At 40.3% G+C, this 23,023-nt stretch overlaps 1 protein-coding gene across 2 annotated transcripts in view; it reads right to left on the bottom strand.

Annotated features, from left to right (window-relative positions):
• The window catches only part of ATP8A2 (ATPase phospholipid transporting 8A2), a 345,102-nt gene that overhangs the window by 252,812 nt on the left and 69,267 nt on the right, over positions 1 to 23,023 (bottom strand). For both annotated transcript variants that reach the window (XM_075708776.1, XM_075708786.1), the window contains 11 exons: positions 22,301 to 22,428; positions 20,615 to 20,726; positions 19,761 to 19,926; positions 17,261 to 17,388; positions 15,955 to 16,032; positions 13,811 to 13,899; positions 13,001 to 13,045; positions 11,600 to 11,675; positions 4,494 to 4,599; positions 3,026 to 3,108; positions 1,233 to 1,282 (listed from right to left, as the gene is read on the bottom strand). In XM_075708776.1, the coding sequence (XP_075564891.1) occupies positions 1,233 to 1,282; positions 3,026 to 3,108; positions 4,494 to 4,599; positions 11,600 to 11,675; positions 13,001 to 13,045; positions 13,811 to 13,899; positions 15,955 to 16,032; positions 17,261 to 17,388; positions 19,761 to 19,926; positions 20,615 to 20,726; positions 22,301 to 22,428 (1,061 nt within the window). The remainder of the gene's footprint in view (positions 1 to 1,232; positions 1,283 to 3,025; positions 3,109 to 4,493; positions 4,600 to 11,599; positions 11,676 to 13,000; positions 13,046 to 13,810; positions 13,900 to 15,954; positions 16,033 to 17,260; positions 17,389 to 19,760; positions 19,927 to 20,614; positions 20,727 to 22,300; positions 22,429 to 23,023) is intronic.

The raw sequence follows: 23,023 nt of genomic DNA, 5'->3' as shown, positions 1-23,023 counted from the left end.
CAGTCATCTTCCTCTTCCTCCTCTGAAGTTCCTCTGGGAAATCTAGCCCCTTTTCAGGGCTCAAGAACCATGTGTAACAAAGTAAGCTCTTGGCATGTATGATCAGATAAAACAATCCTTTCTGAGACTTTCTAAAGAAAGTCTGGAAGGATAGCAATTAGCTGTGCCCAGAATTTCTGCAGCAAGCTAATGACACTGGGAAACTTCCTTGTGCTTTTTGAAATCTAATTACAGTACCTCCCTCACTGGTCAAGTGGGAAGTTGCTACACACAGGGAAGAGCCAAGACAGCTCTTTTCTGCTGCATGCAGGCTACAGCTACTCCTGTCTACAGACACCAGGGTACTGGTCAACTCGTCAGAAACCCTAAAAGACTCTTCTAGTACCTTTTAGATATTCCCACAAGTAGCTTAAGTAGCTACATTTGGAATGAAGAGGGGAAAGTAGTCAAGAGTAATCTTCAAAGCAAGCCAGGACATAAGAAAAGCTGCCTACTTAAATCTTCCCTGACATTAGTTTTGCATACTCCTTTAGAACAGAACCAGCCAACTCAGAGTGCAGAGAACAAGACTCCAAGGCTTGACTCCAAGGCTTTAAACCACAGTAAGAGTAGAAAAAACAGCAGAAAAGGCTGATTAGCACCAAACTGACAAAACTTTATCAACTGACAAAGAAAAAGCACCTTTTATCATCTGCAGTGATTTAAGGGCCCAGTTCCTCACACAGAGCTTCTTGCTACCCAAGCAGTACCCATCCTAACTAGCCTGAGCAGTCAGGAGTGCTTGCAAGGTTTAGTTTTTCATAGCTGGAGTGGTTCTTAAAACGGGGCACCAAAAAGCCCTCCAGCTGTCGATTCCACCTACTCAAAAACAAGTGATTTACAGAAGCACTATAAAAGTGCAATCTCAAAGCACATTTTTGAAGTAGACAAGTAACATCAGGAAATCAGTGAGGCACAGAATGACACTTGCAGGGCAGCAACTTCTCAATAAAGCCAACAGAGCTGGAGTGGCAGGGGAGAGCTTTATGCTCGCGTGCCAACAGCCACCAGTTTGGAAGAAGCTCTGTATTAGCCCTATATTGGAAACAAAGAAATGGAGGGGCAGGACAAAATTAAGGAAGTTTGGCTTATACAGTTCTACTGCGTGAGCTGAATCTTTTTATTCTCAATAATGTTTTTACAAAAATGGTTTTCTTGTTACCCTGAATTTAGTGTATTAGAGGAAAACTTACCTGGAAAACTCCAGCACGTTAAGAATTTCAAATGTTTTTTCTTTTCCCAGCTACAAAAGAAAGCATGTACTATTGTAAGCATAATTTGCAGTATATTCTTACATGTGTAAACGTGTAAGTTGGTTAAACACCTTTGTTTATGCATCCCAGTGTAACTCAAATGTGGTAATAGCTCCCTCTCCTGGTAAAAGTGATGTAGAGCTCTATTTAATGAAGGCATTCTAATCTTACTTGAACTTTTAATATTGTGGCATCCTCCATTTACTTTTTTTTTTTTTTTTTTTTTTTTTTTTACACACTATTTCAGGGAACCAATATCTTGCTCGAGAAGGATAAGCATGTTCTGGAAGTTAAACTGCATATTTACTTCTTAACAGCTATCAACTAAGAGGCATATCGGGTTAGCTCAGTTGGTTAAAGCATGGTGCTAATAACGCCAAGTTCACAGGTTCAATCCCTGCTCACTGCAGGGGGGGTTGGGCTCGATGATCTCTCAAGGTCCCTTCCAACTCAAAGCATTCTATGATTCTATATTACAGACTGTGAGCATTATTCCAAGTTAAGAAAAACATGCCATCCAGATTTGGTATTACATTAGCCTTCGTCTGAACTGCCTCAGTATTTCTTTTACTTGAATATACAAACCTATTATTTTTTTTTGTGACAAAAAATGGTTAACTGAGGAGTAATTCCTGTTATCACCATGCTGGGGTTGAGCCGGAGCAACCTGAGGAGGGAAAAGGGCTGTAGCAAAATCTAATCACAGTAGAGAGTTATTTCCTGTGAGATACATATCAATTCAGCAATATCCCCAAAGCCAAAAGCTGTCTCCAGCCCATGTTACATGTACTGCCACAGATGTGGGCAATGAGGAGAGACAGGAACCTCTGGGAGTGACAGCTTTTATTGCTGGCTATAGACTGACCATGCTCCCAGCTTGGCATGCATGAGGAGTATAAACTAGGTCAAGTGGGCCTGGGTCTTCCTGCAGAGAACCACCAGCTAGATAGCTCTAGATGACACTGCTCATCCTAAGCTCTTCCCCTTAAACTAAGCAGCAGTTTTCTGAGTAGTTATAAAAAGTTTGTGACAAGTCCTAGAAAGATCTATGTTTCAAGCGGCTAGCTTGGCAGTATACCAAAAAACTTCAAAGTGAATGCACCTGAAAGGAAGGACAAAAATACATCCATTATTCTTAATAAATACCCTACTATGTATACCAGAGACAAGTTCTCATCTTAGCTGCACCTGTGTAAATCTGAATCCACTTTAGCTTAGACTGCAACTAAGTCAGAATGTGGCCCCATGAGTTTGAGACTGGCTGTGTCAACTCTGATCCATTAACTACACACCCCTGCATACAGAGCTTGTTAAGCAGGTACATCTTCTACAGATCTTACTCAGAAGAATAATTCAATTTTAATACAAGAAATCAAACATTTACAAGTACAGTAACTGTTAAACATTAATAGTTAGAAAATCTCCCAGACACATTAATTTCCTTCTGATGCGAGTGTGCTCATGTATGCCTCCCAGACAAGGGAAATATTCTTCAGGCACAACTGCTGTCATTTCCCTTATAAGCTTGCAGCTTCCTATTGCCCATGCCACACAGAAGGGCAGAGGACTTTGCATCAAAAAAACAGGAGTAAGACAACTTTTCCTAGTCTGCAAAAGCCTTCTGCATGTAGCACCCTAAAGGCCCTGTAAAGGGGAACTCACAAGAATCACACAGGAGACATTTATGCTCTGCATGAGCTTGGCAGTCTGTACCATGCACATCTACTACTTACCGCATCAATGATAACCGAATGTGGAGTCCGTCCTGTGAAGACGTAACCAAGTTTTTTTGCTCCTTTCACTAATGCCCCTTCATCTGCCAATACAAGAAAAGCTTAAGTTTAATCTGGTATGTAGAAGAGGCCTGCAAAGCCTATACTTAAATATGCCATGCTGCCGAAACGCAGAAGTCCCTTTCCTCATGTACTTGCATATCTGCAGGGCTGCCAGAATAGCCTCTGCACACACTTCCACAAGAACATTCACATTTTAGTCCTAAAACAGCCATGTAATATCAACTACACAAACTTAATACTCAATCTGTATAAAACAGCCTGTAACTACTGAAGCACAGAACTCTATTGTTGCGGAAGAGTCATATTTTTCTACATGAAAAAGGGAAAATCCCTATTCTGAAAGCAAGATCAAAGCTATGTTACTTTAAGTTCCTACAACATGCATTTAATCCATTTCCTGCTATAAAGGCACTAAGTTCAGGTGCTATACAAATAAGTGCAGCATTGTCTTCTGGAGACTGAACTGGGTAGTGTCATTAAGAGCTCAAATAACCAAGCTGAAACCAAAGTCAACACCTCCACCTCTAGTACGTAGTTATACAGCCTTGTTAAGGAGCAAGTTGCATTAAGCACAACCACCATACAAGTGAATTTAGTGCCCAGCTCAAGCAACCCTCATGTCTCTACAGCTCCCTTGGTCTCCTCACAGTTCATCAACACTGTGCCTAGAACTGCCTTACTGTTCACCCCACTCTTCAGACACTTTAAGACAAATAGGAATGCTGCTGCTTTATCACTCAATACATCACTACAACAATTCTAGAAACGTCCTCAGAAATGGAGATAAATTTGATGGAGAACAGGGCCCTACTGTTCTGCATTTCAGCCCTGCCTACCTCTTTCAGTACCACTGTGCCACCTGAAAGAAGAAATGGGTGAAGCGCAGGCCCGAATATGGCCAAGACTCTGCTCTTTGTTGTATTGTGTCATATATCAGCATCTTGTATCTGCATAAAGCAACATGGGAGGCTCCTAGATCAAGACAAGCAGTTTGCACTCATGCCAAATACAGCAAGCAACTTGTTTATGTGGAAACAAATCAGTACTTCCATACATCAGCTCTGTGTAGGGAAGACAAACTACTGAAAAGTTTTACTTTTGCTTTTCACCCCTGCAGAAAGAAGCCAGAGTAGAAGGTCTCATGAGAGCAGAAGGGATCATAAGCCCAGCCTAGCTTAGCTCTACAGAAACATCATAGACTTGGCAGTTCTGTATGAGGCATTCAAAAGCAGTGTGCACTGCTGACAGAAGATGCCAGACCTACTGCTAGCATCATGGAGAACATCTTGCTTTTAAAATCAATGACCATTTAAGAAATTTCTGGACTTTCCTTCCATCCCCCCCCCAATCCATCTACTTCTACTCCCTCACTCCTTCCCTCCCCAAAAAGACAGTAACAACCAACCTGGAGAGGAGGCCTGGTAGATTATTGTATTCCCTTGTCTCTCAGGAACGACAGTATGACACACAGCCAGCAGAGTCAGGAACTCCTGTATGTGCACAGCTGTGGGCTGGACAGGACATCAGAAGAGTCAGGTTTAATATTACACACCAACCTGAGAAGACCTCTTAGGTCCTACAGACAAAAAAAAAATATTCTGTCCTCTGTTCATAGTAGTTGTCTTGTTCCCAGAACATCAATACAGCAGAGTTAAGGACCAGCATTAATGAACTAGAGTGCTGATGATAAAGACCTCACTTAAGTTGCAAAGAGCTGGGAAGCCAGAGTATTTCCCCCCTGCCCCCAAACATAAAAGCATTAGTTCTGTAGCATCCCAAGCTTCATATAGGCAGAGATGTCTGCCACAAGATGCTGATGATAAGCAAGGAACAGGAAATACTACTTAGGTAACTTCCACAACAGGTTTCAATAGATTGACAGTAACCACACCAGAATTAAATTCATTGCAACTGCATCACTTAGTGATGAACATCCAGAGCTGACGGCAGCTGATTAGCCAGTAGAAAGCAACACCATGTGCTCTTCCACAGAAATACATCATCCAGCCAAGCAGAAACTTGATCAATGGTCCCTACACATTCAGCATCATGAGAAGACACAACATAAAACATTCTTCACACACTGCATAGTCAGCAGCCATCCCAAAGTGCTTAGAGACACCAGGTCTACAACTCAGTGAAGATGCTATGGCACTTAACTCTGATCAGCAAATTCTGGATTTCCCTATCCCATTCTTCCCTCCTTTTCACTCCTGCCTCTGGCACAGCATTTCCAGTCTCATAGCAGTTCGGAATGGTACTCAGCTGCCCAGCTCACAACCTGCCATACTAACTTCATCCACAGTTCTCACAGATCTGTAAGACACTTGGCTGAAACAGCTGAAGTGAACACATGTTCCCCTTCACCAACTCTGCTATATCTGTAACAGCCACAGTTGGTAGCATCAAAATCTTATGTCACAGCAGCCGTTTGCTCAGTGACTGAGTCAGACATGAACTTAGCAGTTCTACCTTTGCAGAAAGCCTGAGTTGACTCTGCAAACTCTCACAGAATTTTTACATACAAGAACATCATCAAACTACCAAAGCTTTCATTAGCATAGCATATTTTATATATACTTTGTTTTAACAGAGCCACTACAAAATCAAAAGCGTTACAAGAGCTGTTTGCACAAGGTCAGACCAAAACCCCACTATTGTATTATTAAAACCAAAATCAGATGGAGAAGAATCCTACAAGATTCTAGTAAAACAGGGTTAATTAAAAGATGCTTCTACACAATTTGTTATGCTAGTGTACACCAGAATGTTTCAGAACAGTAAAAAAGGCTACAATGTTCAAATGAAACTTTTTCAAGTGAAAACTACATGCCAGCAAAAATCCTCTGATATGAGAGACTTTGTAGTACATGTATTTTTCTAAGACTAGATACAGTACTATCTGAAATGCAGCACAGTTATTTTATAAAACTCTTTAATCACACCGAACCACTGAGACATTAAAGACTCCTCCATTTCACACTTAAAGGGGCATTTAAAACACAGCTTCTCACAATTAAGCCAGCAACATTCACAACTAGCTCTCAAATGTTAATGCTTCTCTCCCCAAGCCAAGCTATATGATAAAAATAAAGTTTTGTTCTATCTCAGGTCCTATTGCAGGGACAAGACTGAGAACAGCGAAAAATTGTCGTTTTTTTCAACATGGTGCACATCACCTACATACTTGTACAACAGAAAGATGCACTGGCAATAGCAAGGTTTAATTAGTAGGAAGTAAATTACTATGAAAGCCACAAAACATCAGCTGGCAAGTGTTGTGTTAACATGTGTAAACAAAAAGTAAGCATATCAGAAAAAAGTGTAATAAAAAGATTGTAGATCCAATACTTATATTCTTGTTTTACTTTATATACTTTATCATGAATATTTTCATGAATAACTCTCACACAGGACCTTTATCTTTGCATACCAAAACTTCTGAATTGTATGGTCACAAGCCACTAAAATAACAACAGTTGTAGCTTTTGACATGCTGGAGTGCAGATGCTGCGTTCAAGAAAATGAACAGATTGAATATAATCAGAGACTAGTGTGCAAAACGTTAAGTCCACAGCAAATTACTGGTCAGGAGGTTACTGCTGCTCCATTATTTCCAGTGAAAGCAATGAAAGTTTTATCTCCGTCTCCAAAGGTATAGCTTGCCAGATTCTCATTTCAGCATCCATTGCTGCAGACCTTTGATGTCCTTCTCACACATATATCACCTAGCCCCTTACATGCTTTCATAGTACGTGTTCTATCAGCTGGAAACAACCTGCCTCCAGTAATGTCACAGATTTTAATCCTTCCCACATATATATTTCTGCTTTTGAGCCAGCAATGTGATTTGTTGCTGTCTTGGTATTTTCACAGCTCACAGCGTATTACATGGCAATCTTCCAATCCTATAGCAACAGATCACCAGAGGCCCAGCTTATCACATCAGCTCCTCCACACAGCTGTCATTTGTTTCCTTTCTATATTGTTGCAGCACTGACACAGTATTTGTTGCACTAGCATGAATCAGGACAGAGCATTCAGATTCCTACTTCAGAGCTGTGAACAGAAAACTTATCAATAGCTTCTGTGGCAATACCTCCCTTGCACCATGCCCAAGTTTAACCCCAGCACAAGACAGAAGTCCCACAGGTTAACTGATTCTGCTCCATTACTTGTTTTCCTCTATTAAAGCAAGTCTCTTGCCCTTTTAGTACTCAAATTCTTACTGATGGTCTCCAAGACATTCCTTGCCTGCTCATTTGTTAAGCTCAGCTCTATTTCTTCCGACCCCATTTGTTCCTTCTCTAAGCAGGAACAAATTTTGCTTATTTTAATCTCTTGTTCATCTGTCCACAGGCAGCTCTCATTCCGACTGCCTTCTCCCCCTGTTTTTCTCCCTGTGGGCCAGCAGCTCTCAGTGAAAGCTATTGCTTCTTTTTCTGTATGTCTTTTCCAAAGATCCATGGAACACCTGGTGTACAACCACCTACACCAGCAATACACCCTACTGACTGAACTTACTTTGCACACTGCCCCTACAAGATGAGAACTACAGACACATTGAGACAGTCTCATATTTCTGGAAGCAGCCTCTGGATTGTTATCTACAAAGCATTATCTATACTGAAAGCAAAGTTTCCCTATCTAGAAGACACAGCATTATCAAGCAGGGCATAGACCACTAGTCAGGAAGCTGTATCTTAAGTTTTCATCCCTTCATGTCCTGCCTTATTCAGAGGGAAGAAAACAGTGAGTCAAAACTCAGTCTTTTGGGGAGCAAGCTGCACCCTGCAGAGCTACATATCTGCACATTTGTCATGCATGTCCTTATCTGGGCCTCTTCACTCTGAAGACAGAAACTGCATTATTCTAGCCAACTGTTCACAGCTTGATAAAATTACAAGGCAGTTGCATGTGAAGATACATATTCGTGTCTCCTTTTACTTGTAGCAGTATCAGATCAGTCCCTCCATTCACAATACTTCTGACAGGTTTTTGAACAAATGGCCTAGAAATGGCCAATGGGTTATTAAGACACAGTCTAACAATTTGAGCTTACTACTTTGCAGAAGTGTGGCACATTCTGCCAAGGACAGCTAGTAAAATACTTATCCATTTCATTACCAGGAAGAATTATGACTCACTGTCTTAAAAAGATGTGAACTTCCTACTGTTTTGTTCATTAAAATACCTGGAAAATAGTGTGAGGATCCAGTCATGTTGGGCATCCGTAGAACAGTGAAGCTGGTAAGGCTGGAGGGGATCAGGATGTTTCAGGCACAGACTCAAAGAATATGTTAACCCTATTGATATTCAAATGCTAGTTAAATGCAAGTTTATCTTGTCCAAAGCCACCAAAATATGGCCTATAAAGATACCGCCTTGTACTTGAGCAAAAGAAAAGTCCCATGCACAATAAGGGCAAAAGTAGAAGAGCAAAAAATATTTCTCACCAAGCTATAACAATTCGTCAGCTGCAAAATGATAGTTTTCAGGCAACAGTTAGTTTCTGAACTAAAGCCTCCCCAGAGGTTCAAACTATCTGGATGTATTTTCCCCCGCTCTATTTTAAATTCCAGTTTTTCATTCCAGTAGCAATGTACTTTTCAAGTTCTCCTTTCCTAAGGAATTAAGAATCAGCTGACAATAGCAGCCATTTCAAGGTCTGATGGGCTAAAAGCCCCAGTTTCCACACACACCATGAAAATAAGCAGACATGTTGGAGAGATCTAAATGAACACTTGCACTGAGGTAAAGGCTCAACATGAGCACAACAGTTGTCTGTTCTGCCTGGCCAGCTGCTTAACATCGCACATACTCACTGAATCAACTCATGCATCTGCAGCTATACCACGTGCTTTCTGCTTTTTGCCCAAGTGGTAATTTGCAGGCCACAGAGGAGAATTTATGTGGGGATTGGAATTAGTAGAAGTTCAGAGAGAATCCAGGGAGATACAGAGAAGTCTAGAATGAGATCCAAGTTTATTAGCTCTTTCACTTCTTGACCTCTTTCCCTGCACTCAGGGTAAAAAATAACCCCACAAACAGGCTTGCATCTCCATGATGAGTTTATTCACAGCATATGTGCAACTCACAAGCACCAAGATAAAGTCCCCCTAGCATACTCACCAAACTAAGTTTTTTTTAAATAACTGAGCTTTTAATGCTAATAAAAGTTTACACCATTTTCCCTATAGAAACAAGCCAGCATCATACTCTTGGCACTGCTGAACAGTTCATCCAACAGAAGCTGTTACAAAGAAAAAGCACAGGCAGACAAACCTTGGTACTTTCTTCCACATTAAAATCCCAGAGAAGCCAATAGAAACCTCCACGTGTTTTCAAGACAAGTTATTTTTCCTTGGAACACTTCCTGCAGGGCAATAATTCTTTGACTGTTACTCAAGAGTGGACTTGGCCATCAGTCAGTCCTTATACACCAGTGGCCCAGAAGAGCCATGAAATTTAGAGGTGATGCGGGATGCTAACAATCTTCCTAGCAGATGGAAGACAGTCTCATGAGTGCAAGTACATTATTTTTTATTTTCAGCCTGGAAAGAAAATTACTTGGCACTGAGACAGCTCTAAACTAATACTTGCAACTGGATTGAAAAAATAAAATCTTCAAGATCAGAGCACTGAGTGTTTGTGAAAGATAGCACATCGACAACTTCAGCTGCAAAAGGGGCAAATGTTTAAAGGGAATTCGTTATCCAGCTGAGTACAGCACCACCTGACCCCACAAGGCAGCTTGTGCTAGAACAGTTTTATCACCTCAGTTCACTAAATGAGTAGAGATTGTCAGACATCTCTAAATGGCATCTGACACTATCTACTAGCTATGAAAACTAAGACACTAACGAGTTTTAGGTAGAAGGAGGTAGTTTCATGCACCTTTACAGCCAACCTAATGCAAAAAGCTAATGGGTTAGAAACACCTGACTCTTCTCCCACTATCCTGTAATCCAGCCCTCATCTCACTGATGCATTTTGACAAATGGATCTGAACTTCCTAAGCAAACTGTCACATGTAGTCCTTGCATTCTTGTGCCTTGTGCTAAATCACCACTTGTCAGGGGGTGGCATCCATCCCTCCAGTACAGTCAGACTCCAAAAGATATCTTTGGCTTACACAAGGTACACCTTACATCTTATCAGCCAGAAGTTTCCCTACTGATTGTCCAAGGGCTGAGTTCACATGGTACGCTCAGCCCAACAGTCAGCTGTGCAATGACAACAGTGTTTATCTGTTCAAGTTGCCAGCCAAAAGGAAACTTGATGCATAAGGTTCAGCATGTAGAGAACAAGGACTTCTACCTGAGCTGTCTAGACTAAGTGACACCTAAGGAAGCTACCAAAATCCTTTATTGGTCTGCTACAACAGCAAGTATTCCTTCTATCTCCCAAAGTAGCAGCTCTACCCAGAGAGGATCAAAGAATTAGAAATATCCCAAAGTTAAGGACGCATCTCAAGGCAAGATGAGAAATACCATCTCACAGCCCTGAAGGTTAGAGCACAGGAGCCATCTTCAGGCTCTATCATCCTGAGGTGACATACAAAGTAATTAAATATTCCTTCAGGCATTTACACCATGCTGCATTTCAACTTCTTAAGTACTGTAAAGCAAAACAAAGAAAGCAAAGCTTCGCTGCACATAAAGACTACGTTGTAACTACAGTTTAGATGCTCATATTAAGCTTAACCAGCCCAGTTGCAGAAGTTATACTGTTTAAGGAGAACAATCAGCTAATTGAGTCTGTGATTTGAGTTTGCGCTTGCCAATGCCCAGATCCCCTATTGTGATACAGCTTCTGCAGAACAGAAGCATCGTATTTTCCCCAAGTGACTTAAATTGTTTGGTGTCCAGTCAGACACCACTATGAAGCTGCATAGTTTCTGAATAAGCAATGAACTCACACTCTCCTAAGGAATAGGTCCCTTTAGGACAACCAGTTAGGCTAAGATTACTAATCACTAAGTTTCAGGCTAAGCTTAAGCTCACCATTAAGTCCCATCTCTTAAATCCTTTATGCAACTGGAATTCCCAACACTTGAAGTATTTAAAACAGGTGTCACACCAGAACCACCTTGCAATGCTCTGGATTACCGTTAAAAATGTATGGATGTTTGAACGCTCCAGTTAGGTTTGGTTTTTGGGTTTTTTTTTTGTTTTTTTTTTTTTTTTAAAAGATTACAGTTTCTACCATCATTCACTACAAGACACTGTCCTCCATATATGCTAGCATATAGGAACCTGTTTTAGAGCTAGCTGGCACCGATACTGATGTCATTTTTTCTTTAATTCAGTAGTAATACAAGTAGACAGAAAGGGATTGGGGGAGATATTTTGTTTCCTTGTTCCCCACTCTGTGGTTGCATGACACACCTGTAGAGCAGACTTGATCACACAAGTAGATTTGTTAGCATTCAATTCCAGAGAGGCCTAGAATACAGTGTTTAAAAGACATGATATTTAAGAGACATGATATTCAAAAGAGTAGACTTACATGGTCATTTTCAATGTTTTGCAGCAGTCTTGGGTCATCAAATTCACACGATTCACTGGTGGTAGGAGGTAGCTGGCTGTAGAGCAAGACAAGCATATTCAAACGTAACAGTGGCAACATTTCCAATCTTACTATTTCATCTATTTTATTGGGAAGCAAAGGAAAGACAAAACAAGATTGGACTGTCCTTAAAAGTATTGTGAAAAGATCATCAACTAATGCACAAAGTGCTGAAAATGACCAACAATTTCTTCAGAACACCAGCAAGAAACCCAAAATGGTTATGCTTGAAAGTGTATTTGAGAAGACAGAAGTGTCAGTACACTTCCTAGAACAGATGTAGCAGAAGCAGCTTTTAAGTGTACCAGAAATACATTGATTTCAAGGTGACCTGCTTTTAAGATAGGTCAGAGATCTATATCCCTAAGCTCCCTCTCTAGTCCATCAGTTCTGCTTCAAGTTCATCACTGAAGGATTTTAAGCCCGAGTACTCCAAATTCATATCTGGAAGAAACTCTTCCACAGAACTGACTAGAAAAGAAGTATACAAGGAGAGAAAAGAAGGCAATGAAGAAACAGCAACATATTGAAAGAAGAAGAGGCATCCATAGAAATCACATCTCAGCCCAAGTAGCAACATACCATAATTATCATATCACCTTCCTAAAAGGTGATCATAAAAATGAGATGGACCAGTAGAGAAGCCTAACTTAGTTCATCAGAGAGTGGCTAACAGCATACAGTTTCTTGGGTGGGAACTCACTTCTTACCTGTATTTACCAAAGCCACATGAGCCCTCTCTGGCTCTTCCCCCCTTCCTGATAATCTGAATATGCTACAGTGACACCTGCATAATGCTTCTAGCTCTTCACTCCCTTCTGTAGAATGGGACATACCCATCACCGCCATTCATTAAATCACTGAATAAAGAGGATGGTTCTCTTGACATGAGACACCTCCATACCAAGCTCTTTCCCAGTTTAATTGTTAAAACATAGCATTTTAATAAAGAAGTTCCTTTTCTTCTCCTTGTCAGGTTTGAACTTAGTGATTGCAAAGAGTAACATTCAGTCTCTGGCTAGAGGTAAGGTTACAGTAAAGAAGGTTACCCTTAGCTTGTAACTTGGTTGTCTGCAGTTATAAATAAGCACTGCCTTAGCATGCATCCAAGCCACGCCAGCCACTGCCTATCCCTCACTCCCCTTCACCCACCATCTCCCTATGCAGGAGAGAAGATCCATCACCACCCACCAGCTCTGCGTTAGACTCCTGGCTGGAAGAGCATTTTACTCAAACACATTGCTCCCTTGGGCTTCTTCCAGTCCCAAATTGGAAAGCAGTCTTTATATAGATTTTCCCCACTCTGCTATACAGAACACAAACATCGTAGATTATATTTACCTGAAGTCTTCTGATGAACGTTCTCTTTCCAGCTCAGGAAAGTGACTGAGGGGCAGAAAGAGGAAAAAAAGAACATTTATTCCATTTTGCAAACCAAAAAAATATAGGTAGAAGGCAAAGATCAATGAGTCATCACACATACAAACATATGCTGGAACCATGGGTTCAGCTGTTCATACATTTGAACCAAGTTTTCTATCTTCCAAGGTATCTAATTTAGCTACCATGAAACTCAAAGGTTAACTTGCACAAAGATCTTAAAACTACCCATTTAAAACTAAGCAAACACAAAGATTTAGTATTCAACACTCAAAAGGCCAAGTGCTATGAAATATTGGCATGACTCAAAGGGATCCTTTTGACAGAAACGGAACAAAACCAGTTAAGTGGGTATCCCTCCCGTGCAAGGAATATTTAACTCTACAACCACAATTACAGCTACATGGTTGTAATGAAATCCTGGTTCATCTAAAGAAGTCACAGAAACATGCTGACAATTGCTACCCTTGGGCTGCATCTCCTTCCCTCTGGAAGATCCAGATGTTATTTAGCACTTCTGGTTTGGTTTAAATTGTGCTAAGTTAGGAAGCAAGTAATTATTTCTCTTTACTTCATGTAAAGTACTCCCCACCCAGGTTTGCAGTTCATAACTTGTGTTGCAGGACATAAGAATGAAAGCTATTAACTGAGACCACAAAATATACTAAAATAAAATCAAAGAACAGAATGTTCTAATCCTGTTCTGATATAGAAGTATGTACCATTCATAAGCATATTAAGCTGCAGAGTTTCTAAAAAAGTCATACCTACCCATATGTCACTCCAGCAATACTACATTTCTTAAAGTTCATGATATTGCATGTTAGAGTACCTGTTTTATCAGAAAACAGGTATTTTACCTGGAAGAAAAAAAAGTCTAATTTTCAACTTGCAAAGCAACAAAACTTGAAGTGGAAAACAGATTACATTTCAGGAAAATTCCAGGAGACATATGGCTCAAATGTCACAGTATTGGCCAATGCACGCTTATTACAGCCTGGTTTGTCTTACCAAAAAGCTACAGAAAAATAATCAAAGAACTTATTTAATAGTATTATTTCTTCTTTATTTCTACCTGCAGCAAGGCCCAAATAGTAGGTATCAATTGCCAAGGCTCTAGTGTGGTCCATACAGATGCACCTGCTTGTGCTAGTTGAACATTCACCAGATCTTTCAATTGTACTAACATCAAACAGCAAGACTGGAAATTAAAACAAAGACTCCTAAGATTGTTGAAGAATCATTAGAATTTAACACACTGAAGAAATTCTGTGTTCCAAAGATCACCAGGAATTTGCTGGGGTTTTTTTCCCCCATAAACAGTACTGTGCAAGGAATAACCTACAGTAAGTCCAACTGGTATTTGGCAAGCATTAACTGCTTTTTCTGGTATCCAGTCATGAGCAATTCTGAAGTGCAAGACACATAGCACTGCCCAAGCTCATAAGCCCTTAATGCAAACCAGTGACTTTCAGCTAGAAATTGGAGAAAACACCAACACAGCAACATGACTTCTTGGAGCATTAGCAGATTCAAGACCCCCACCTTCAGGAGGGCCACAACAGACCAAAATTAGTTGTAACCTAAACTCCACACTATTTTACCTGTGTACCAGGTAAGACTTTAAACCAGCAACAGGCAGGAATGGATGGTGCTAACATAGGAGTTAGCCAATTTAAAGACCAGAATATTTTGTCTAGAGTTGCAAAAAGCTTTTCCTCAGTATTTGCAATTCAGTTACAAGATAGTACACTACACTACTAGTTAACTGATCCTTTAGCTGTGCACTACTCTGCTTCTGAATACAGAATTGACTTCTAACTTGCACAGGCTCCATTTCCAAAGTGGGTACACAAACATCTGAGGAACTTCAAGTCACTAGTAATTCTAGCGTATAACAAAGTTTTAAAGCATACCTGTGAACAATTCCATTAATGAATCAAAAAAATTCAGCCTAGTTATATGGAATCACTAGTAAGCCATTTCTGAAAACAACATATGGGCCAACAATATACATTATGCCACATAATACAGTTTATTTCAGACAAAAACACTATCATAATTTGGAGATTGGTAACCTCACATCAGGGCAACCTAAACACAAATTTTAATCCTAAGGAAAAGGTCAATCAGATTAAGTAGGAAGAATATTGACTACCACCCTGCTGAGCAGCACACAGTAATTATGTATTTTACATAAACACTGTCTCCAACACTAAATTCACATGAATTATGAAGTTCATGTGGTTCAGTTACACACCTATGACTTTGGTGGTCAAGGAAAAAAGCTAGGATTTCTCAATGGTACTACAAAATTCCAATGGCAAAGGTGTGTTTCCCAGTAACCTTACTTTGGGGGAAGCCCTTCCATTTTGAAAAATCTCATTTGCAGAATTTATAACAAGTCTCTTAAAGCAAGTACAAGTTAATATACAGCTATCTAACCAAAAGGAAAGTGGAAATGCTTGAAGGAACACAATCTAAATTAGGAACCGAACTGCATTTTTTTGACTTGCATTTCCTGTGAGATGGTCAGAAACATGAACAACTAAGAACACAGGCTAAGGCTATTGGCCTGCTCTTCAGCCAAGCTTAGTCCTGTACATTCTGTTCCAGTATAGACAGTCACAACCACAAAGCATCTCTTCAACACCCTTGAGGAAAAAAGTCAGTTTAGAGTGAACATAAGGAATAAAGATTCCATTCCCAGGCTTAAAACTGCCTATATGTCCTTGAATTTATCCTGCAATATCTCATTATTTTACTTGTAAGACTTGGACTAACGAAAGTAAAGATGTCCCATTAACCTGAGCCACAGAGCAACAGAATAAAGCAGATTTGTACAGCATACTCTCATACCTTCTATCTTCCCAGAAGATATCACAAACATGACACTTAAGAGAATGTTGTCTTACCTGCCCAAGTTCCTCATTAAGGTTTGAGGTTCTGGCCATTGCAGGTGTATCTGTTTCAGGATAATACATATCTATGTCCTGAAACAAGAGCAAAATTAGACCTATGCTATGCAAATTAACCACTGAAGTCTCCAGCCTTCTTTTAGTCAGCTCCAACTTGGCTTGATTGACTTAAATCCACTGGTGGAGCTTCTGGAGGCTTGAGACACAAATAGCATCCCAGGCTGAATAGGGGTGTCTCCTTTCCAAAGTATACCTCCATACTACATGCACATTAGAAAAGCCAGGTTCATTTATAGGTAATTATAATTTTCTTCACTGCATCTCTAATTTGAGATTTTAGAACAGTAGGAAGAAGTTCTAACAGGCATTAGCCATGCTAATCATAGGTCTTCATTTACAACAATGCCATTTACTCTAGCAACATCCATGATTGAAGAGACAATTTGAGTGACTCTGAAATCAACTCCTATTGCTACATTTAATTGGGAGGGTAAACAAAACAGCAATTACATGAACCAAAGCAATTTCTCAGATAAGCTAGTCAAGCATCTCCAATACATTATAAGCAGCTCAGAACAGACACGTTAGAACTTATTTACTTGTATTTTAGAGGAACTGCTGCAACTTTACTGAAAGTCCAAGGATTAACACATACCAAGACAAGCTAACAAAAACAGGAGGGAAACCTTGAGAGACACCACTACAGCATTTTTGGTCCACAACTGAAGAGAAACACACTTTGAAGTCAAAGCTTGCCTGAACAGAGGGATCACTGTTTTGTTACATAAGGTACCACCAACTCATCTCCTTACAGAAATACTATTATTCATACCAGAGGTGACCAGCCTCAGGATTTTAAAAAACCACCCCCCACCCCATGCCCAAAAAAACTCCCCACACCCCTAAACAAATCTAGTCTTTCCCTCTGCTGTGGCTGAGAAAAGCTATAAGGTACTGAAGAGTTTTCAAAAGATGTTTACTGAACATGAGTCAGTGGAGAGACTTTCTTCAACCAAAAGAGCCGAGCCTTCCTTCTCATCCTGAAAGCCTAAAATATACAAGAGTAATCATTTGCACAGGGGAATCTTCCTACAACTAAATCTTTTAATTTCCTGTGGAACACAGAACTAATACAGAATAAATCCTCTGAACTTCTCCCTACCTTTCCCAGAAGTTGCATGAGAAAAGTCATCAAAAAGTCTGGTAAATTCAGGGTGGGTTGTTTTGTGGGGTTTTTTTGTTTGGTTTTTTTTTAATGTCACTTCCCAAAACTGGCATTAATACGTTTATTCTTGTTACTTACCCAATTTATAAAAAGAGCCTGAGTAAACTTGACAACTTCCAATGTCACCAGAAGACTGATTGGAATAAGGTTGTTGTACAAGATTATAAATGTCAGCAGATTGTATCCAAAGTTGACAGACAGCATTTCTGTGGACCAAAAGACGTAAGACATCAACAGACAGAAGGCAGAAGTCTGAGTGGTACAGTATAGGGGCAGTCATCTTTCTGCAGTTGGCCTGATCAGATTCAGTAATGCTAAAATAATCAGCATGTTGAGGCCTAGTATAAGGGCCTTAATATTGATTTCAATAGTACATACATAAAACACCCACAGAACACATGCCTGGGTACACCGCGTATTATGCCAGGTGAAGAAGGGAAAGATTGGTGAGGCTACGTATTAGAGAACAGAACACTTTCTGAACAATTTTTGCTAAACAGATGGTGAGAAGTATGATATTCCACACTATAACCCAAATTTAGAGATCTGATGTGTCAACTGCCCCAATTAAGAGCCACCGATATCACTCATAACATAACTTTATCTTTAAGAAAGTGCCTACTTGTCTTGGTGGAGTCGGAAAACAAAAAATAAAGACTAAAATTTGTTCTAAAATCTGCCAGCATTGGCAGAATTAAGAAGTTACACTAAAGAAATCTAAGAGAACAAGCTGACTGTTAAACAGACACATAGTACATGACCTAAGGCATCCTGCTTAGGCAGAAGAGCTGTTATTAATGGTGACAACGTTGGGCAAGTTGCCCAAATCAATCTGCCGGCACAACTAGTCCTAAAACGAAGGGGAAGTGTTTATAGACAGCAGGCAGGAATGGACAAGGCTCAGCAGATACACAAGATGAATGCTCCTGTTCACGCTGCCACCCACAGCCTCTCTTTACATCCGAAGTGTCCGCATTTGTCTGTTCTTCACTTTCCTTGAAGCTTAGGGAGGCACTTCAGTCAGTGTACAGAGCACCCAGCAGAAAGGTGTCACAGCCCACAGCTAAGGGGTTTTCAGTGATACAAGTAAGGTAGTAAGACGGCAGAGGAGCAAACTAGGAGATGGAAGCCAGAAAAAGTTGCTGAAGCCTAATGAAGATCAGAGCAAAAGTCAGGACCCAGGCACCTCCAACTGTAAGCACACACAAATTCTGTATCTTTCATGAGTTTACAGAAAGATTAGAAGCATGCTTGATATTGGAAAAGGTTTTTGCAATGCAATCTTTATAGAAATTATAACCTAACAAAAATTTAACATCTGCCTGCCTAGCCTGAAAAAGTCTTTCCCATGCGTGGCAGTTACAGAAGCAATAGAAATTGTGTATTCAGTTTATGAAAAAGCATCTATACAGACTACCATGTCATCCTAGTTTATTACAGGTTGCACCTGTTTCATATTATCACAAGTTCAAGCGTTTGTTCCATTCATCTTTTCCAATATTAGTCCCATCATTTGAAGGCACAAATTTAAACTGCCTCATTAAAAAGCAAAGTGGAAGGTAAGGAAGAAACTTTGAAAATTGCCAATACTGCTGCTAAAAGACATTACAACTACCAAAAACCAGAGTCAAGTATGAAGCACTTCCATGCTCTTCCTATATACATTTTTTTCATTACTATCACAATTGCAGTTCTTAAACTGCAGAAGACACCCTTTGCCATCTGTTTTGCCATCCCCAGCAGAAAAATCATTTGCAGTTTGTGAGAATTGTTTTCAGATCTGCATCTCAAGATGTTTGTAACACTTTTGTTATAGCTAGCTAATGTAACCCCCTCAAGTTAGAAGTCTACTGGAGAGCAATTTATTTCATCCTTAAAGATGGGCCTTATGCAAACACTTATCTGAACTAGTAAATTCAAGGAGTATGAATGAAATCAAAATAAAAGCCCTTAATAAGCATGTTAAAAGATCAGTTTTCTCATTACAAAATAATAGGCAGAAGCCAAAACAACTCTGAAACATTATCCAATAAATACAAAATCATAACATTTAACTGTTTTCTCTACAAGAACAAATCAGCATTTCTGACTGAAAAAATAGCCAGAGAAATCCTTTGCTTCTGTACATAAGCACAGGAGTTGAAGACAGCATCACCAGACTAGTACCTGCTATCCTGCAGTCAGGTACAGTCAGACATGATACATAAGGCAGCAGTACATGAGCTGCCCTAAAAACAAATTTGTGCATGGCATCTCCACAGAGCTGAAAGAACTTGAATAACAAATATCCAAGAATAACTCCTGCCCCTCTCCTGTTTCTTCCCTGCTCCCTGGGTGGTAGCACAGTGGTATTTACCTAACCTTTAGAAGGTTTTATTAACAGAAACCTCACCAGCGAGTTCACTTATACCAGCCCATTCTCAAAAAAAAAAAAAAATCAGGCCATCAAAAGTTAGCAACAGGCTCCATTTCTTGTGTTTCTTTTTGTTTCTTCTTTTATGCATTCATTTAGCAAAGCTAAGAGCCTGGCTCACCCTACAGCCTGATAACATCTGTAGCACACTGCCTGCATACTCACCGTTGGAGCCAAGGTACCAGACGACTTCACCGTGTGTTCTGTTCCATAATAAGGCACCTACAGAACTCACAAGGGCCATCACCAGGAGAATACAGAACAAAACCAGGATCTGCATGTTGGTCACTTTCTCCACATTTGATCTCTTCAGAGGTGCTTTGGTTGAATTCTGAACAGCAGCAGCAGAAAAAAAAAAAAGTCTGGCAATGCCTTATACAAGAGGGAATTGCAGAGGCAAACTCAAGTCTTTATTTTTAGAGTCCATTATAGAACTTGCTACTTCAACTCTATTTAGGCTCAATATTCTATGCAAAGCTCAACAAGGTAGTAGTATGAGCCAATACCCCTAATGACTCCAAAAACTGACAGAACATCGGAGTAAGAGAACCATTCCTAAAGACCTAGCATGCTCATCTCCTGTCTGTCCATCCCACTGAACGTCAGAGGTGAGCCGCACATACATGTTACTTGTCTCGAGGCACTCCCTGCCACTAAGGCAATACGGAGACAGTAGTCTCAACCTAATTATCTCCAAGTGCTAAAATTTTACGTGGTCATTTCTCAGCTGTTAAACCTGTTTTAAATGTTGTCCAGCTACGAGGTAAATTAAGATAAAATACAGTTCATTTTGCTTACTTATTGAAGCATTTTGAGACAAATACCTCAATAAGTATTTACACATGTGCACATGCAACCTCAAGGACAACAGTATCCTTGTATTCCTCAAAGCCTCCAGATCTTAAACAGCTACAATGAGTCAAATCATTTCATAAACTTAAGTCCAAAAGACAAATAAAATACAGGAAAGATGACCAGCTTCTATCAGAACATGCTCTAGATCTCCTTAAAAACTTTACCTGCATGAGTTTTGTATCATGTCCTGTATACACAACAATACCCAAGACCCACTGAGTGTTTCTCAGTTGTGCACCTCTTAGCAAGATCTGGTCTGGACCAACAGGAACTGGGCTGCAAAGCAAGAAGTTATGTATAGCTTTCAATTCTTGCTAACGCTTTAGGAAAGTAATTATCCTTCCAGCCTTACTACCCCCTCAAAAAAACCCCAAACCACAAAAGGAAGAACGTAATATGAACTTAATTGTCCACACAACTCAAGAGCACTGAAACCTGTGTAAGTCGTATCCCTGCTAAAGCACAGTAAGGCAAAGACAATACAAGGGAGCTGTTCTAGTTACCCAAAACTTGATAACTTGTGGCAGCCATAAGCCAACTCTGCACTTTACCTTGGCTAGCACATTCTCTCACATCAAGGACAGAGAAGCATCACCCTTGCAAACAGACCATCCATTCCAAGCACACTATAACCTCACATACGCCATTAAACAAACGTTTTGGGAAAACTGTATTACCCATGTGATTTTCAAGTGGGATGGAAGCGATCTTCTATTCTTGCATCTGTCACTATTCAGCTGAGCTGCCCAAGGAATAGTTTTTGTGCAGGAAAACATTAAGATGAAACCTGAACGTTCCTATTGACCTTTCAAATTCTATGAATTCAAGTACTAAAACTAAGTTCTTTTCTTCCAAGAGTTGCAACAGATCGAAGTCACACCGATAAAGACTCCAGACTGTGATCATTTTTCTCTCTAGATCTGAGCTTAGTGCAGCACTTGGCTCTAGTTGGAAGGCAAAGGTTTCCCATTTCCACTGCACATCTCCTGTAGCAAGAAGGCCCTAAAAACCCCAACCATTTCCCCAACTCTTCCTTCTCTTTAGATGTTACTTTTGATAAAAAAACCCACTACAATTCCAAAGAAACCAGCTGTCCTGGTTTCAGCTGGGATAGAGTTCATTTTCTTCCTAGTAGCTGGCATAGTGCTGTGGTTTGGATTTAGTACAAGAATAATGCTGGTAACACACTGTTGATCTAGCTATTGCTAAGTAGTGCTTACACCGATCAAGGACTTTTCAGCTTCCCATGCTCTGCCAGGTGCACAAGAAGCTGGGAGGGGGCACAGCCAGGACAGCTGACCCCAACTGGCCAAAGGGCTATTCCATATCATATGACATCATGCTCAGTATATAAACTGGGGGGAGCTGGCCAGGGAGCAGCGATCACTGCTCAGGGACTGGCTGGGCATCAGTCAGCTGGTAGTGAGCAATTGCATTGTGCATCACTTGCTTTGTATGTTTTTATCATTATTATTGTTATTATTACTTACTCTTCCTCTGCTCTCCTATAAAACTGCCTTTATCTCAACCCACAGGTTTTACTTCTCCCCACCCCCCCCCTTGTCTCCCCATCCCACCAGGGTGGGGGAGGATGAGCTAGCAGCTCTGTTGTGCTTAGTTGCCGACTGGGGTTAAACCACAACACCAACTCTCCCATAACAAGCAGAAGACTCCATAGAAGACAGAACTATGTTGTATTTTACCAGCAGATGCTCTGATTTGACAACTGTTAATTATTACCCTCCTCTTCCCCAGCAAAACCATGCATATGCTCAGTATTGCAGACTAAAAGCACACAGGAAGCATTTTCCTAACCAAATGAATTTATGGCTTTGTTGTCAAGTCAATACCTTTGACCATCTAAACGCAAGTTTCCAGTGAAGTCATAAAGGTGACGGTTGGGCCCTTCACATTCTATCCTTCCAGATACTTTCATCAATTCTTCTCTTGACTGGAGACTAGCAGTTTGAGACAATCCCTGTAGAGACCAATCCAAAAGGAGATTCTTGTCAAAAATTGTTATTAGAAGGCAACCTAGGAAAATGATGCTTTCTTCCAACATTTAAGATATCAAACATAATTTAATGTGTGGAGGTTTTCTATCAAGTTTGTTGGTGAGTGGTTTTTTTTCTTTTCTTTTGTTGTTTTTATTAATAGGTATTTAAAAGTTCTTTCCTGCAAGGAAGACTTGTTATGGACATGTATGATCCTGCTTATATAGGATTGGTTTAAATCCCTCTACACAAGAGAGTTATATTACCTACATGATCTCTCTGTAACCAAGAGGGAAGTCCCATCCACAAAGCACAAAGTTGCACGTGTGCAGGAGGAAGTAGGAGACAAGCAGTATAAACAGGCCTGGCTTTACTCCACAAGTATAGCTCTGCTGACTCGTTACTGCTGCTAAATATAGTCACTGCTAAGTGTAGTCTCTCTTGGGTCACTGCAACCATTATGCTCTGATCCCACTCAAGGTTAACTATCAACCAGTCATGCAACAGTAACTGAACATACTGCTACTGCATCTCAGAATGCACATAGAACACTCCATTGCTTTTCATCTGTCTATGAAC

Source organism: Pelecanus crispus, chromosome 1 (assembly GCF_030463565.1).
Source record: "Pelecanus crispus isolate bPelCri1 chromosome 1, bPelCri1.pri, whole genome shotgun sequence".
NCBI classification, from domain to species: Eukaryota; Metazoa; Chordata; class Aves; order Pelecaniformes; family Pelecanidae; genus Pelecanus; species Pelecanus crispus.
The sequence above is the reverse complement of the archived record's forward strand: the minus strand, read 5'-3'. Positions and strand labels throughout refer to the sequence as shown.